Source organism: Camelus ferus, chromosome 1 (assembly GCF_009834535.1).
Source record: "Camelus ferus isolate YT-003-E chromosome 1, BCGSAC_Cfer_1.0, whole genome shotgun sequence".
NCBI classification, from domain to species: Eukaryota; Metazoa; Chordata; class Mammalia; order Artiodactyla; family Camelidae; genus Camelus; species Camelus ferus.
This window is the reverse complement of record NC_045696.1, coordinates 74,721,320-74,740,962: the sequence shown is the minus strand read 5'-3', so window position 1 is coordinate 74,740,962 and position 19,643 is coordinate 74,721,320. Positions and strand designations below refer to the sequence as shown.

The window sequence follows — 19,643 nt, the reverse complement described above, 5'->3', positions numbered from 1 at the left end:
CATAACAACACTTAAAAATAGTTGGTAGTCATTTGACTAAAAACACAATTTATTTATAAACCACTTAATATGTATTTACTTTTGTATACAGACTGTAATCCAAGAAAATGGTAAATTAAGAGTTCATATCTTAGACAAGACTTGACTTCTGGGCTTCAGAGAGATGTGGAAACTTTTCCTGAAGAAATTTTTCTTTCTTTTTCTCTAAACTTTTCTTCCTTGCTCTGATGCGGGCTTGTTTCTCAAGTCTCAATCTAGAATAATAAAAGCATAACAGCAACTTATACAAAACTATTTCTGTAACTCAATATATATATACATCCAATCAATTACTACAGGCCTCAATCATGCCAGTCATGAATTAGATGTGTCACGTGTATTATTAACCTTGAATAATCACTGTAAACCTACATGAGTCAAAGATAAACACAAAATCAAAAGCATCAGTGGGGGAAGGTATAGCTCAGTGGTAGAGTGCATGCTTAGCATGCACAAGGTCCTAGGTTCAATCCCCAGCACCTCCACTAAGGCAAAACAAACCATCTGTGATTCTACACCTATTCTCTTTCCCATTTCCTGATGGAAATAAGAGATTTCATAACCCTGTAACAGACTGGGCTATCTTTCTCCCCTATTTTAGAAACACTAATTTTATTGACTACATTAGATTTTTTATATCCTGAGACTTTTAGGAATTTCCTAATTTCAGCAGCACTCAGTCTAGTGTATGTTAACTCCCCACAACCGAGCAATGATGCTTAGTGCTAGTGGACTTGCCACTCTAAGTGAATTTGCCTCTGCCCATCAGCAGCATCCCAAGGCATTAGGCATTTATTTATGCCTCAGCTAAATTATAGTGACTTCTAGGGTCACTTCGGAGTCATCAAAATTGCAAATGATAAATTCACAGATGCCAAGCCTCCAGTGTACTTGATTTTTTATAGGATATTTTATTAATCAGTAGGTGTATGTTTATATAAAATATAACAATACAATTAAGAGACAGGTACTGAATAATATGCCAGTACTACTGGTGGGGAAGGTCACACAAATTTGATGAGGGTTATATAGAAAGACAAAAATATGTATATATACAAAATATATAAGCTACTTTGTAAATTAAGTATAAAGACTAAAAGTTGAAATCAGATTACCCATTTTATTCATCAATCTTTACTCCAACTAAATTTTGGTTATAAAAAATAAACCCATGTGAAATAATAAAGGTTTGCTATTCTTAAGAATATTCAGAAGATTATGCTGCATGCTCTGAAGGTAAGGCTAAAGGAGGTAGTTTCAAATGTAGAAAAAGTTTAAGGTCTGTGAAAGTGACACTGGATTCATAAATTCTTACATATTAAAGTCATGTTATTTATTTATTTATAGGTGTTTCAAATTCACCTATTTATGACTAAGGACAAAAGGATCAAATTGGAACATTAGGTTTGGAGAAAGTGAGGTGGAAAAGCCAGTGCAGCTAATTCAGTTAATTTCTTCAATTGCTTAGCACCTGAACTGGGCCTTAAAATATGACTAGGTGGAGAGAGTTCAAAACTGTAGGAACTGTAGGAACAGGGACAGGAAAAGGGTAAAATGAACAAGTTATATTTAGGAAACAAAAAGAATGGTCTGACTTTGATGATAGCTAAGACTAAATTGTGGGAACCCTGGGTGGGAAGGAGTTTGGATTCTGTCTGGTACACCAGAAGTTACTGTATGTTTTTGAACAGCACTGATGTGATCAAAAGGTTTGAGGAAAATAGCCAGGAGGCAACATTTGAATGGACTGGAGTGAGGAAGATGTTCAGTGATGCAATTTGATGACAAGGGTCTGCACTAGCACAGAAACAGAGTAGGAAGGACACATTCTGGAGACATTTTGCAGGAAGAATTAAATGAAGGATTGACTGAACATATAGCACTGGTGATGAGAAAGACTGACATCTAGTGCCCACTTAGAATGGATACATATCAACAAAGGGGTTCTGAACCCAATTCCAGTTCTCAAGACACCAGCAGGGATGTCCAAGAATTCAACTCAATTTCTGACACTGTACCTGGAAACAGCATCAGAGCTTAGAACCTATGCTTCTGACTGACCCACTACCGACTGGAAATTCCCACAACCACCTCCTTGGACTTCAAATGCCAATCCTAAATCCAGGTTATTACCCATACTTCTGAATGGCTGGCTGTAAATTGGGGTTCCGACAACCCTCTCTTTGGGTTTGATTAATTTGCTAGAGCAGCTCACAGAACTCGAAAGCCATTTACTCACTAGATCACTGGTTTATTACAAAAGGATATAGCTCAGGAACAGCCAGATGAAAGAGATAGTTAGGGAAAGGCATGCGGAAAGGACAAGAAGCTTCTATGCCCTCTCTGACCCACCAATCTCGCCAAATCTCCACGTGTTCAGGAACTCCCCAAACCCCTCCTTCGGGATTTTACGGAGGCTTCATCACAAAGGCACAACTGATTAAATCACTGGTCATTGGTAACTGGTCCAACCTCAGCTCCTTTCCCCTCCCTGGAAATTATGGGGTGAGACTAAAAGTTTCAAAGGGCTATTCAAAGTTGGTTCCCCTGGCAACCAACCCTCTTCCTTCAGTGCTTCCCAAAAGTCATGTCATTCACATAACAAAAGACTAAAAAAACCCCAAAAAACAAAACAAAAAAACCTCCCACCTCATCACTTAGGAAATGCAAAGGTTTCAAGAGTTTTGTCTCCATTTGCCAGAAATGGAGACAAAGACCAAAAGACCAAATAAATTTATTATAAATCACAACACCTCTATACATAAAACTGGAAATGGTTTGGTGGGAAAAAAAACTGTGATTCTAAGTTATACTAAAACATCTTAAAGCTCTGTTTAAAGATATATTTCCTCCTGTTTAAATTTTTTGTTTGTATTTATTTTGGTATGAAAACAAGCTTTTGGGGGAGAAAAATCAGTTTTTAAAGAACTCTTGCTGAAAGATGACTGTACTCTTTGGCAGCTGTTAAAAGCTGTGGTTCTTGTGCTGCTAGGATTTCTCCTTTAAATTTCCAGCTGCTTTCCTGCCCTGAATTCTGATCTCTAGCATCTTTAGCCTGCAACCGGCCAGCTTCCCCACCTGTTTCTGCAGCCACAGCCCTGGGAGTTAAGCAGCACCCGTGCTCCAGAAACTATAAACTAGCAATTCTTTTCCCTTTCAACTGCAGTTTTGGGGATTAAACTCTCCTTAGGCTTCTGTCTGCTTTTGGATGTGGATCTAAGTGTTTCAAAATCGCTGTTTTTAAAAATCTTATTTCATTTTTATAATTATTAGCCTGGGAGTTCATATGACCCCTTCACTCCTCTAATGGAACAGAAGCCCTTGTGTTCTCCCTACTCAATAACAAACTTAGTGCAGAAAAAAATTTGCTATAAAAAATACCTAGAAATCACCATTCTGCCGGATAACAGGAATTCAGATGTACTGCAACAGGTTCCTCTCCTCACCCCAGCCCCTCTTCACTCAATCAGCTCTGCAAAACACACCTCACATTCTATGCAGCTGAAGTATTTGGACCTTTCTTTTAACATTACAGAGGGATTTAACCATCTACTTACATACAGATTGATGATTAGAAAGGCAACAAAACTTTTGAAAGGATATACACTAAAATGTTAACAGTAGCTATTTCTGGATGGTGAAATCGTATTAGACTTTAATTTCTTTTTTTACCTGATTTTTCTGGTTTTTCCACAATGAACATGTGTTAGTTATGTAAAAGTTTAACACATGTCACCTGATGTAAAGATATGTTTTATTAAGGGTACTTGTGCTCACCTGACAAAACGTTCCACACAGGGCATCACAAAGAATCGTTTCCTGTTGTATCTTTTATTCAGGTACCAAGGTATAGGCCACTGCTTGAACTTGTGCCTGCCAAGAAAACAGAAAGGTGTCACCTTACAAAAAATACTGAATATATTTTCACTTTTTGCAGAGATTTAGCCATCTTTGGACCATAAATTTTCAGTACAATGAAATGTAATTGGCTTTTAAAGATTTTTAAATGTTTATACCTTAAAATTATAACGTATTCTAAACTTAGAGAAAAGTGCAGGTAATATAAGACACTCATGAGCCCACTACAAAATTGTAGATGTTAGTATTTTACAAAGTTTGCTTCAGATTCTTTTGAAAACATATATATATAAAAGTTTAAAGATGCACCTTAAGTTCTCTACTTTCACAATAGCTCCTAGCCTTAAACTAGAGTATAGCATTACCAGATATATTTTATACTTTCACTACATACATATATTTGTGTTCACTAATTTTATACATATACATGTATACACACATACATAATTTGAAACATTGATATTTATTTTATGTATTTAAAATGTAAACAAATGACACCAACTGACATAGATATCTATCTGTATCTACCTTAACATAACAAAACCTAAAAAATCATAATGTTGAGTGGGGAATAAGGGAAACTGTGAATTCATACTATAACATTTATTTGAAAGTATTTCAATTAAAAAAGTAACAGAAGGATTAATTTCAGGGCATTTAACCAATCATTTCTAAAAATCCAGAATTAATCTATAATATTAGAAGCCTAAATTCCAATCTCTTTGTAATTTTGGCGTTTAGTATATAATTTGACAGGCAGTGCCACTGGAGCAATGGACCACATTGCTTTAAGCAGAATTGATAATTGTACTAAAGTCCCTCAGTTCATCAGGATAATAGTCTACCACTATTTCTCAACAGCCAAGGAAGGGCAAGACACATCCAAAGAGGAATCTCTGACATTACTGCCACATGATTTTTCTGTCAGAAAAAAAATTTAGATGTAATATTTTTAAGAAGGAGCTCTGCATTTAAAAGGCTACCTTAAATATTTTAACATACAATAGAAAATTAGGGAAAAGGCACTGAAATTATATTTGATTTAATAAGCTACACTGGAAAGATGATATAACTGTTTTGTTCATTACTTTGTTTAACTCTAGGAAAGTTAAAAAGCAAAATTTTAAAAACCTTAAAGAGAACAGCACTCTCACAGATTCTAAAAGTGACACCTAGTCTCTCCCCTAATCCCACCCTTTCTTAATGGACCTCAGTCAGGACCTCAGTAAATTTTAGTAGAAAATAAAATAGATCAAAGTTTTTAGTCAGATGTTTTGACAATTCCTCTCTTTTCTGTATTGGATTACAGAGTTACAGACAACATAGCCACTCCCTTAAATTTGACTCCGAGCGGCACCATTACCACAAATCCATGAAAAGAATCTACCAAATGCAGGAGCACATTTATGTAGTATAATTTCAAGAGTGTAGGGAAAGTCTTCAACCACCCATAATGCCTCATCTTGCTGACTGATGTTTAAAATTCTACTAAAGATGCTTCCATTTGGCAGCTCAACCCAAATGCAAAAAAACCCAAGGAAGAGAGAATACACTGGGTCCTCTCAGTTAATTATACCTCAGTGTGAATGTTTTTTTCATCAGACCCTTTCCAAGGTCTGACAGGACTTTGGGAACTGGATGTAGGGAACAAGATGTCACAAAAGGTGGAAAGATGTAATAAAAATAAACTGTTTCAAAATCTGGACTAGGGCTTATCCTAGTGGCACTGGGAGCAAACTGAGACTGGTTCATGTGGCCTTACTCCTCGAGAACTTCTTTTTTAATAGTGCCAGTTTCTTAATGGGTAAAGAGGATAGGTGTGTCCTAAAATTAGCCTCATAGGATTTACAACCTTCTGAAATTATACACATGCACATTTTCCTGGGGAAAGTATCTATAACTTACTTTCATCAAATTCCCAAAGGTCATGTGATTCTCATGAGATTGAGAATGACCGTTATAAAGAACCTGTAAGTAACTGTATCATGGGAATGGGCTGCCTGGGCTTAGATACAGCTACCTTCATTCAGATCCTGAAGTTACAGAGGGGCTTCGGGACCTCTGCTTATGTTAGATATATCTCTAAATTAAACACATATGGTGAGAGTTTTCTTAAAAGGTGCTAGATAGGGAAAGGAGGCATGAGATTTCCACTATTATCTCAGAAAAGCCACCATGTACCAGATGATTCTTCCAAAGATGTCTCTTCTCCAAGCACCAGGTCTAGCTTTTTCTTGACCAGTCTGAAGAAGTCTGAGGGCATCTTCCCTTTCCTGGACAACTTTATCTAATGCATCCATGGAGTCTATTACCTGAAAAGAGAATAGAAAGACATAATTTCAACAATCACTCATGACAGAATTTCAAAGAAAGAGAACATATAAAGACTATGCTACAGAAAACCTATCATGAATATTTTTGTCAAAGAGCCATTCCGTCAAATATTTACCAAAAATCTTTTTGGCTCCAGTATGCGTTTACATAGGTGTCTGCAATATTGTTTACTGTAATTTTTTTTTTAAAGTTTAGCTTCATCTAAATGAAAATCTATTTAACTCAAATTTCCATATATTACTTTTGTTTGAAGTAGGATACACCCACACAGATTCCTTTTAAGGATCCAATTTGACTCCTCATTTCAAAACTCAATGAGCTACTAAGAAGTGATAACAGTTCGCTACTTTTTAATATTAAAACCCATCTTTTTGGCCTTAACTAATCAGTGTGTCCCTAACACACAGACACATTATTGTGCCCGCTTGGCAGCTGTTGCTATTACAGGAAACAGAGAATCAATCTATCCTAATACTAATCTCTAAAGATCCATCAAGATATAGGAGAATGCTATTAGAATCTCTATTTATTTTTAGCTCTTTCTTTTAACATTTCTATTGTGTCGTACACTGTACACAATGATACACTGCTCAAGTAATATATATTTATTTATAAATAAATGTTCATACATTGGGGATTGTAATAACATACGAGTTAAATTTTTTCATAGTTCTAAATACCGAGAGCCATTTTTAGGTGGTTATGTGTGTTTATTATCTTAAGCATGACAGATATGAAATGTTGCATATACACATTTGTTCCTTTTAAGAAAGCTTTAAAGGGGGTGGGGCAGCCATATGACAGAGAAACGCTGGTTCCCTTGAATGGAGAATGGTATATTTAGAAACCAGTATCTGGGTGATACATGTCTTCGTTGCTGCAAAACATTGGTAAAGTAATAGGATTTTATGTTTAGATATATTTGCCATTTCTGCCATCAAGGAAAATTATGTCTTAGAGACTCTTTTAAGTGGTTTGGCTGTTTATAAATAGCACATTGTTTATCTGATGAGAAAGCTTTTGCTAGAATGGTGCTATTCTAAGACTTTAAAACTTCGATAATAGATTATTCCCTCTCCCTGCTTTAAAAAAATATATTTCAGAGGTGAACTTCAGCCCAATAAATAATAAGTACTACACTTCCTGAATTAGTAGAATGCAAAATAATAAAAGTTTTCTCTAGATAAACTGAAAGTGACCATAATTTTTTAACCTCAAATAGGTGCAGTTTTCTGTGTTTTGTGATATACTGCTAACAGAAATTTATCAACAAAAAATAAAAATAATAATTTTTCTCAAGTAAGAAATAAACTGAAGCTCTGGAACTGTGTGAGGACACTCTTGGCTCTGGGAAAGTTATAAACTAAAAAAGGAAGCTCTCTGAGGTTGGCTGCTTTGAATAGGGTGTATCTAATTGATGCTTCTGATTTTCCTTGTCATCTGTTGACATGAACGTGAATAACTGGGTGTTAACTCTGTGGACTTGGTAGACATTTACTTTTTATCTTTGTGAGCTAACATTAGATTGCAGTTAGGAGCCTCAACCCTGACTTTGCTTGGACAAATTCTTTAATGTAGTCAACAGCCAGGTTTACTGAGTTCCTGAGGATCAGAGAGCTCTGTGTTAGGCCCTGATCTCTCTGGTCCCTTCACACTTCTTAGTTTGTCTGTCTTCAATAGGATTTGTCATTCTTACTTTCTCAAGGATTTCATAGAAATTCATACAGTTGAGAGGAAGTGACATGTGGATTCAGCTACTCTGGTGGCCTTGAGTTCATGTAGGGGGTGGAAGTGCTGAGTGTGGGCTGCATGTACAGGTGATCAGATAGTGTATCTCAGTGTGTGGCTTTCACATCTCTTTCAGGTCCTACAGCTACTTGGGGGATTATCTTTATAATCTAATCTGCCATGGAAGTTTAAAAGTCTTAGAATAGCACCAGTCTAGCAAAAGCTTTCTCATCAGATAAACAACGTGCTATTTATAAACAGCCAAACCACTTAAAAGAGTCTCTAAAACATAATTTTCCTTGATGGCAGAAATGGCAAATATATCTAAACATAAAATCCTATTACTTTACCAATGTTTTGCAGCAACGAAGACATGTATCACCCAGATACTGGTTTCTAAATATACCATTCTCCATTCAAGGGAACCAGTGTTTCTGTGTCAAATGGCTGATTCCAGGGCTGGGGCAGGAAAAGTACAAAATGAATCCAGAGCATCTTGCTGTTCCTCATCAAAGAATAATGAGGACACAGGAGCCAACTTGAAGGAACCCACACTGGCCAAATCTGGGATGATGATATTAAAGGATTATAACTCAGTGAATACAATTAGAATGAATAAATCAAGAAAGAAAAAGAAGAAGAAAGGAAAGGAAAGAGAAGCGTAGGGGAGGGGGGGAAACAAAGAAACGGAGAAAAGGAAAAGCCTTTCCTTACAGAAGGAAGCTAACTGATATGAAACTAGAAAACCACCATTCAGCAAACATCATAGTAATAACTGAGGCAAGATCAACATCCATGGATATGAAAACCAGTGAGCGCAAGTGTGAGGAGTTGCAATATATTTACATGATCTCAATACAAAGAAAAATTAGTAACTACACAGTGGAGGAACCTGACAGACAGGACACTAACCAAATTATTAACACTAACAACTTCAGTAACAGAACAAATCAACATCAAGGAAAACTGAACTGGAAACTGGCAGAAGGTCTCCCATACAACCAAAGGTGCAAGAAAGATCTCCTCTAGGTAGGACGGTTTAAAAACAAAGAGTATCAGCTGCACCTGCGGGGGTGATCTGTAAGGAAGAGATCACACGGATGAACCCTCACCCTGGGGAGGGAGCGAACTGAATCACAATCTGGGCATCCCATTGCTGAGGTCTTGTACAGAGGAGACAAGGCCCAACGCTTACTGAGAAATCCACTGAAACAGAGAGGGCTGGAGAAGCCTAGACTCCACTCAGAAGGAGTACGTGCATGCTGGCTTGCTGACAATCAGGCCAGAGAGAGCCCTGCACTGGCAGCTGCTAGCCTGCTGCACTTCCAATCCAAAGGGTGAATGCCCCGGCCCTACTTACTCCACGCCACAGCCTGGTATGAGATCAGGGCAAAGCTTTGGTCTAGCTATGCAGAGACAAACTAGGGTCCCTGGGGTGTGATCTGGGTGGAAGCTTGCACACGGCGGTGGTGGGCAGACTCTGTCAGTGTACACACTTGGCAGCGGCCATGAGAATGCACAGTGGCTAAGCGCTGAGTCTTAGGCAGACAGGCCCCAGGCAGGAGTACGCAGCGATTTCGCATCCCAGCGAGAGACTCCGGCTTCGCCCACCCTACACCGCAGCTTAGCACTAGATCTGGAGCAGACAGGTCCTAGGAGAATTCTGCCACAGAGGCAGCACGGATCTCTGGTGGCAACCCAGTTAGCTCAATTTTTGCAATCACAATGTCCTGACCTCCAGCCTACTCCACACTGCAGCCTTGCACTAGAGATGGAACAAACACAACAGAGAAAGGGACGTGACTTTGGGATTTTCTGCGCCGAACCATGACCTACCCAGGCGCTGTGACCACGCAGGCCTCACTGGCTTCAGCAATTACCTCCTTTGGGGCAGGGCACAGATTTAAGCATCAGAGCCTAACTGAAACAGAACTTCAAGGCTTCTATTCCAACAACTGGGGAGCACACCCTGCCCCCTACAGGGCAGTGACAGCTACAGAGCAAAGCCCAAGGCAAAGCATAGAAGCCCCGTCTCACATCCAGCACAGGCTCTAGACACAACACCGATCACACCCCCTGCCAAGGGGTGACGGCCAGGGCACTGTGAGGGAGGACCCAGCATGCGCCCATACAAAAACGGCCCTTGCACCAAAATTACTGGACTCAGTCTACAGGGACGTTCCCACATAAAAACACTCCTTCAAGACCACAGTGGATAACTGTTTCTCCTAAATTCATAGAAACAGAGAAAGTTAAGTAAAAAAAAAAAAGCAGAGAAACTACTCCCAATTAAAAGAACAAGAATAATAAAAGACTTCAACAGTCTACTAGACCCCGAGTTTAAAAAAGAGGTAATAAAAATGCTAAAGGAATTAAGAAAGATTATCAACAGAAATGCAGGTCACCATACCAAGAAACTAATGATAAAGGGATCAATACAAGAAGAGGATATTACACTTATTAACATGTATGTACCCAATATAGGAGCACCTAAATATACAAAACAAATACCAACAGACATAAAGAGAGAAATGGACAACAGTACAATAATAGTAGGAGACAGTTAACACCCCACTGACATTAATGGACAAAGTTTTTAGAAATATACAATTTGCCAAAACTGAGTCAAGAAGAAACAGATAATTTGAATAGACTGATCACTGATGTGAAATACTCTGTAATTTAAAATCTCCCTACGTACAAAGTCCAGGACCAGACGGCTTCACTAGGGAATTTTACCAAACATACAAAGAATAACTTATATACTTATACCAATCTTTCTCAAACTATTACAAATACTGAAGAGGAAAGAACACTTCCAAATTCATTCTACAAAGCCACCATCACTCTGATAGCAAGCCAGACAAAGACACTACAAAAAAAGAAAACTACAGGCCAATATCCTTGGTGAATATGGATGCAAAAATTCTCAGTATCATCAAACCAAATCCAAAACTACATAAAAAAGGATCATACACCATGATCAAGATAGATTCATTCCAGGGTTGCAAGGATGGTTTAATATGTGCAAATCAATCAATGTGATACACCACATCAACAAAAGACAAAAACTACATGAGCATTTCACTGGAGAGGCTGTGGAGAAAAGGGAACCCTCCTACACTGCTGGTAGGGAATGCATTTTGGTGCAGCCACTGTGGAAGACAGTATGTAGATTCCTCAAAAGACTAGGAATGGACTTACCATATGACCCAGTAATCTCGCTCCTGGGCACATATTCAGAAGGACCCCTACTTCAAAAAGACACCTGCACTCCAATGTTCACAGCAGCACTATTTACAATAGCCAAGACATGGGAACAGCCTAACTGTCCATCGACAGATGACTGGATAAAGAAGATGTGGTATATTTATACAATGAAATACTATTAAACCATAAAAATGACAACATAACGCCATTTGCAGCAAATGGATGTTCCTGGAGAATGTCATTCTAAGTGAAGCCAGAAAGAGAGAGAAAAATACCATATGAGGTCGCTCATATGCGGAATCTAAAAAAAAAAACAAACAAAAACCACTTAAATACAAAACAGAAACAGACTCATAGACATAGAATACAAACTTGTGGTTGCCAGGGGGATGGAGGGTGGGAAGGGACAGACTGGGATTTCAAAATGTAGAACAGATAAACAAGATTGTACTGTGTAGCACAGGGAAATATATACAGGATCTTGTGGTAGCTCACGGTGAAAGAGAATGTGACAATGAATGTATGTATGTTCATGTATAACTGGAAAATTGTGCTCTACACTGGAACTTGACACAATATTGTAAAATGACTATAACTCAATAAAAAATGTTAAAAAAAAAAAAACTACACGAGCATTTTAATAGATGAAAGCACTTGATAAAATCCAACATCCTTCATGATAAAAACTCTCACCAGAGTGGGTATAGAGGAAATGTACGGAGGATCTATACTCTGAAAACTGTAAGACACTGATGAAAGAAATTGAAGATGACATAAACAGATGGAAGGATATACTGTGTTTTTGGATTGGAAGAATCAATATTGTTAAAATGGCCATACTAAACAAGGCAATATACAGATTACAACGCAATTCCTATCAAATTACTAATGACATTTCTCACAGAGCTGGAACAAAAAATGTTAAAATTTGTATGGAAACACAAAAAGCCACGAACAGCCAAAACAGTCTTGAAAAAAGGGGAATGGAGCTGAGGGAATCACCCCTGACTTCAGACTATACTACAAAGCTACAGTAATCAAAACAGTATGGTACTGGCACCAAATCAGACACAGATCAATGGAACAGGATAGAGTCCAGAAATAAACCCATGCACTTACAGTCAATAAATCTATGACAAAGGGGGTACTGGGGGTTGCTGCACAACTTCAGGATGGAGGCTGGTCCCTAGAAAGACCAAGGTCTAGGATGAGAGGGTGGAGCATTCAGCCTCACCACCACTCCCACCTACATAAAATAGATAAGCAACAGGATTTACTTTATAGCACAGGGAATCATACCCAATATCTTGTAATAACCTATAATGAAAAATAATCTGAAAAAATATATACAAATGAATCACTTTGCTGTACACCTGAAACTAACACAATATTATAAATCAACTATACTTCAATTTAAAAAGTACTACTGAACTCTACACTTAAAAATGGTTAAGATGATTAACATTGTAAACTGACTGTACTTCAATAAAAATATAGTTTAAAAAATGGTTATGATGATAAATTTTGTTATTTTTTTTACCTCAGTTTTTAAAAATGCATTAAACACGTTGATTGCCACATCACCCAAATCTGAGTGACAGTTGTGTTTCCTCAGGGGCACTCAATCCACAGTAGGTGATCAATGTGTCAAAAAAATTTGACCTAGCTAGTGGAGAAGAATCTAAACCAGAACCAGAAATGTAAAATGGTGAAGGTACTTTAGAAAATGGTTGGGCTATTTCCCAAAATGTTAAACACAAATTTACCATACCAGCCAGCAATTTCACTCCTGGGTATCTATCCAATAAAAACAAAAACATATTTTCATGTATATGCAGGAGGAAGGAGGATTGACTGCAGATGGGCACAAGATTTCTTTTTGGGGTGTTGGAAATGTTCTAAAATAGACAGTTGTGATAATCATACAACTCTGTAAATTTCCTAAAAATCAAGCAGAAATAGAAAGAAATCTTCTTGCCAAGAAATACAGGAACCATACATTCACACCTTTCAACATTTATCTCACTCTCAGCAATCTCCAGCCTCCCCCAAATCTCACCTTTTCTAACCTCTCCGGACTTGGCATTGGCAACCTCTGCCGCTTAGCCTCCTGTTCCAGAGTTAGGAGCATGTTTCTTTCTTTCAGGAGAACATACCTATATCAAAAAACACAAAGCTTGTGATGCTATCCTGTGGTTATAGTAATAAAGTTGTGATTTTTGACATCAAAATTAATGATATACTCAAATGTCCTCTAGAAATCTTGATTATACAGAATATCATTACAAAGAATAATCCTTTAAACAGAGCTACATCTATTCTTACTCATTTGTTCAATTAACTTTCCACATACCACATATCATTTTAAGTAAGTGCCAGAAGAGTTACAAAAAAAGCACAAAACACAGTCCCTACACTCCAAACGGAGAGAAAACATGGAAGATTAAATAACATTTATTCAGTGCCTGTTACACACCAAGCAATGTGCTAAGCACTTTATATACATTTATTTCATTGAATTCTTACAATTCTCTTTGAGATTGGAACTATTTACACTTTCTAAATGAAGAAACTAAGGCTGAGAGAAGTCGGGTATCTGGGGGCACATGGCTAATTCAAGATTCAAATCCTGAACTCCCTGTGTGTAAAACCCATTCTATTTTTAGTCCACTATGCTGCCTCCAGAACTCTAATATGGTATGGTGTACTGAGTAGTATAGACAAGTACTAGTAGCATTAAGAGGAGAGATGAGACATCCTTCTAAATAAGATGATCAAGGAAAGCTTCATAGAGATGGAATTTGTTAGGCTGGAAAGGAAACCAAAACAAACACAATCAAATCACAAATCAAAACACTGAAGTGGCAAAGCTCAAGTGAGAATGGGTTTTGTGAATAAATGTTTGATTGAGAATCAGAGCTGCAAGAAAGGAAAGGAAATAAATGTGCAGGCACTGAAAATGAAGCAAAGGAACTGAGGTACTTTTTGGTATGGAAGAAGACAATTTGGGGGGAAGGAGTGGCAGAAGAGAAATTATGTGGTATTAGCCAGGATGAATACTGAAACTGCTCTAACTATTCCTTTACCAATAAGCCACAATAACAGTGCTTTAATACAACTTATTTTACTATAATGAATCTGTACTGTTTTATATATAACACTCCTGACACCAAATAAGGGGTTTTTTCCTCTCCTGACACCAAATATGTGTGTGGTATTTTCTAATACAATTTTTTCAACTCTCTAACACTAACTACATGGAGTTAGTGCCAGATTCCATAGATTTAAGGGTTCAGACCCACAAGATTGCCCTTCACTTCAGATACCAACAGCAACCTCCAAGCCTCACATACATCTGACTGATCAGCTATAAACTGGGGGTCCCAACAACCCCATCTTTGGGCTCGATAATTTGATAGAACGGCTCACAGAACTCAGGAAAGCACTTTACTTTTACAGGTTTATTATAAAGGATACAACTCAGGAACAGCCAGATGGAAGAGATGTAGAGGTCAAGGTGAGGGGGAGGGGTACAGAGCTTTCAAGCTTTCTCAGGGTACACCGCCTTCCCAGCACCTCCAGGTATTCATCAGCTGGGAAGCTCTCCAAACCTAGTCGTTCACGGTTTATTATGGAAGTTGCACTAAAGCAAGCATGACTGATTAAATCACTGGCCACTAGTGACTGGACTCAGTCTCCAGTCCCTCTCCCACTCCAGAGGTGGGAGTGGTGGTGAGGCTGAATGCTCCACCCTCTCATCCCACCTTGGTCTTTCTAGCGACCAGCCTCTATCCTGAAGCTGTGCAGCAACCCCCAACACACATCCTGCCCCAGTAGAGAGTTGCCTAATTATAATAAAAGACACTCCTATCACTCAGGAAAATTCCAAGAGATTAGGAGCTGTGTGTTAAGCAATTAGAAACAAAGATAAAATATATATTTCTCATTGTATCATACAAATAAGCCTATAATATTAGTGGTTTTATAAGCATTTTACAGTTCTTTCACCTGCCATGAAAGATAAATAACCCTTTAAATCAGGGGATAAAACTTTAAATTCCTACTACAGTGCCTAGACAAATAACAATTATGAGTGAAGTGGGCTTGGTAAAAGACCAAGATGGGTAAGAAGCAGGGCACTGCTCCATTTAGACCAGCTGAACTGTTACCATGTAGGAATGTAGAGCCAGTGTTGCTATAATACAGGTCTGACCATTCAAGAGGAGCCAGAAATCCTTATCTTTACGTGAAATTTCCCAGTTTAAAAACACAGTACAGCCCGAACACATATCTCTGGGCTAAATATAGTCAATGCAGGGGGTGGGAAGTCAAGAGGTACAAAAACATTACATCCCCAGTGACTTTTTCATTTTATAAAGTGAACAGTGATAACAGCTAGTGAAAGTACCTCAGAGAATGGATCTTGAAAATTTTTATCACAAGGAAAAACTCTTTTTGTAACTACATATGGTGATGGATATTAACTGTACTTATTATGATCATCTTGCAATATACACAAATATCAAATCATTACTCTGTACACCTGAAGCTAATACGTTACCACAATTATCCCTTAACTGACACACACACACACACACACACACACACACACACACACACACACACACGGTCTATTAAAAATGCAACTCTGTCTTAAATCCTCTCAACCCTCTTTAATTCACCAGGAGAACCTGCCAGGAAACCCTGCCTAAACTTCCTATTAAGTGCACCCCCAACACACTTCCCCAAAGCAAATAAGCTAAAGATTCCAGACCATGCAAAAGGTAATAAAAAGGAAGAAGGCCTAAATGTGACCAACTTGTCCCCACTTCATTTTATTAGTTTCCTGAAATTGTTAGTATAAAGGTGGTAGTATGACTGGTAACAGTTACAGTAAAATTTCTAAACTCCCAACTATTTGAGAACTCTGATACATTTGTCTTAATGTAATTTGACCTCTGTTGCATTTACAAAAACTTTAATGATCTTATATATCACCCACAGTACTATAAATCACTTTAATTTCTTACATTAGATAGAAGTTTATATCTCATTACTATACTGTAACTGATTCAAACACGTAGATGTTAATGTACTTGGTCCACTTACCAAAGTTTATGTAAATCTTCATTACTTTTGTTCCGTAACTGCTGACAGGTCCATGAAGCTCCTAGGAAATCAATAAATCCACAATATGAAATAATTTTCTAGCTATGTACCCTTTGGCAAATTACTCAACCTCTCTAAACTTGTCCCTTTATATATAAAATGTATAATACTTTTAATATATTATAGTATAATATATAATTATGATTAAATTGTGATTAAATTAGGTAACATGAAAATATCAGTAATGTGACTGACAACAGCATTCAAAAATGTTAGTATTAGTATAGAGTGTATTTTCAAGTCTAATGTCAAAATACTTCATATTATTATAAATTAATTTTCAATTATTTCTAAAAAATGAAATCTAAAACAAACCCAAACCTCACTTTAGTTAATAATTTCAAACTACTCCTCTTCTAAACCTTTTCCAACCTGCCAAGGAACAGTTAACTCTGCTATTACATTGTCCTTTTAATTTTCTCTAATAGCCATTCCCAAAGAAAATCAAAAAAGGAAACACCTAAATAATCCCCAAACTGGATTAACAACCCTAAAATGATGGAGGGTTCAATAAATATATTTAATATTGACCAATGCAAATATCTCACCAGATTTCACTTTTTCTTCTCCCCAATTCTTTGGGTCATCAAAAAATTCTTCCAGTCCTCTTTTTGTACAATGTGGTATGAAGTAATCTACACTGGTGAAAAGATGTGACACTTGGTGTATTCTTAGTCAACAGACTAAGAGAAAACCTACAACTGAACATACATAAACAAGTGATTAAATTTTTATATTTGGATTTTATAAACAATAAATGGAATAATTTCCTCATCTACCTCGTTAAAAAATCTACTTGGAGTTTCTGCACAAGAAACAATAAAGTCATAAAATGCTTTAGAAACTATTTTTAGCACTGCATTATAGGTATCACTACCCTATACTTTCAGAGCTGAATATATTCACATAATTTCAGAGGTAATAAATTGACATAATTCTATTTTAAGGTAACGTTTTAAGTCCTTCATAAGGTGCTAGTGGGTATATGAGCAGAAAAAACCATTCTGAAGGTTAATTTTGCAACATGTGCCAGAGGCCCCAATGGTTCTTCCTTTAACCCAGTAATTTCACATCTAAAAATTTCAACTAAAGAAATTATCAAAAATTAGAATTAATAAATTAAAATATCTATTGTGGTGATCATTTCTAATGTATAAAAATATCAAATTACTATGCTGTACACCTGAAACCAACATAATATTGTAAGTCAATTACACTTCAAAAAAAAGTCTACTAAAGCATTGTATATAATACCAAAAAGTTGATAATAATGTAAATGGGCAAACAGGGAATGGTTAAAAAAAATTATTGTGCATCTGTATGATAATCTATTATGCAGTAATCTAAAAATTATGTTTTTAAAGAATATTTCATGACTTGGGGAAATAATTTGAAACACAATAATGAAGTGTATCACAAGTGTTGTATTCCTATGAAAAAATTTAACCTGAATCTCATCATGAGGAAACAATCAGACAAATCTGAATGCAGGGATATTCTAAAAAGGCTGACCTTATTAAAAAAATGTCAATATCATGAAAGAGAAAAAAAATGAACCATTCTGAATTAAAGAAGACTAAAGAGACATGACAACTAATGCAATAAATGATTACTGATAGGATCCTGAATGAAAAATTAAGAAAAGAAGAACAAGAACTTACCAGGGCAATTGAGGACATTTAACTTGGACTGTACGTTAGATAAGAGTGGGACAATGACAGCAGTGTATTCATTTTCATTGCCCCGTGTAATCACTGCAGTGTTGTGGTTATTAAGACAGTGTTCCTGTTCTTAGGAGATATGCTGAAGTGTCATGTTTGACACTCTGACATGCCTTAAACAGTTCAGGAAAAAAAGCATGGATATAAAAAGTACAGAAAATGTGACAAAATGTTGAGGACTAGTCAACATAGGTGAAGAGTATATGGTTATTCTCTGTACTACTCTTACAACTTTTCTTTTGGTCGGAAATTCTTAAATTTCCTAAGTTGGGGAAACAAGGGTAGAATACAAAAATGCATTTATGTAAATATGACCCTGATTTTATTTTAAAATTACATGTATGCACATACATGCAAAGTCAAAAAGAATGAAAGGAAATCTGTTTATCTCTGAATGGTAGAATTATTGTTGATTTCTTCTTCAGAATACTTAACCCTATTTTCTAAAATGACTGCAAATGGACAGATATTCATTCAACAGTAATGATAAAGATCCAAATATTAAGTAAAAAGGATGAAGTACAAGGGACAACTGATTCAAGTTTGCCACCTTGATCAAGCTGCAACCCCTAGACCTCTGCAAAACCACCACCACCCAACACTGCTTGTCTCTGAAGTCAATGTAAGTAATTAAACACTGCAGAACATAAGAGACGCTCAATAACTGTGCCGGATTCGAGAGCACAAACATTACTTTCTTTAAAAAAAAAAAAACTGACATACACAACTATATATAAAATTCAACTCATTAAAAACAAAAGCCAATAAAAGGGAGGAAACCGTACATCCTCAAGTCAGAAATGATCAGTCTGTCCAGAAGACAAGGATCTTTCCAGAAATAATGAACACCACGTGTAGACTATTCCTTTGTCACACCTGCAGGGCGACTTTCCATTCATTTGGCTACTTTCATTTATTCACTCAACATTCACTAAACAATCCCATTACGACAAACTCTGGGAGTACAAAGCGCTCTCCCTCCCCCATCCACCGCCTTTTAAAAAAATCTATCCAAACCTGACACAGCCTTCAGTTTCACAGCCAAATGCTCCTCAGTGAAGTTTTTTCCCAGCTCACCAAGCCACACAGGATGCTTCTGTACCTCTAGGTTTAATTCACCAAATACTGGGCTTCTACAGACCCCGAAGTACTGCCTGGTCCACAGCAGGTGGCAACAAAATGTTTGCAGAAGAAGGAAATGGGGGAGATGGGAGACGTCTCCAAGGTCACTCACTCCACACCGCAGTGGGTTCGGGCCCAGCCATCCCAGCAGCCTTTCCATCCCTGAGCGTTCTCCGCATCTTGGCAACCGAATAAGATCCAATGTTAAACAGATGGATAAACTGACTCCTCACATCACTTACCCTGTGCTAGCAAGAGCCTGAGGGCTTATTAACGACCTGGAAGCCTTTACAGCAGCCGAGACTCTCCTGCAGAAAACAGCCAAACCGGCTGCAGCCATTTTTCCGCCTAAGTAAGCAAATCGCATTTCTGCCAACAATGATGTCACTTCCTGTGTCTCTCGCCGACCGGATGCAAAGAGCAGGAATTGTCTTTGCCCTCGCTCAACATGGCCACTTTCCG

At 37.3% G+C, this 19,643-nt stretch overlaps 1 protein-coding gene across 1 annotated transcript; it reads right to left on the bottom strand.

Moving 5' to 3' along the window:
- Positions 1-16: 16 nt before the first annotated feature.
- MRPL47 (mitochondrial ribosomal protein L47) lies at positions 17-19,541 on the bottom strand. The gene is given in 8 exon segments (XM_006183766.2): positions 17-254; positions 3,817-3,912; positions 6,079-6,209; positions 13,229-13,325; positions 16,279-16,339; positions 16,887-16,953; positions 16,955-17,039; positions 19,424-19,541. Coding segments are annotated over 8 exon segments (759 nt in total). The 5' UTR covers positions 19,522-19,541; the 3' UTR covers positions 17-130.
- Between the last annotated feature and the right edge of the window lie 102 nt (positions 19,542-19,643).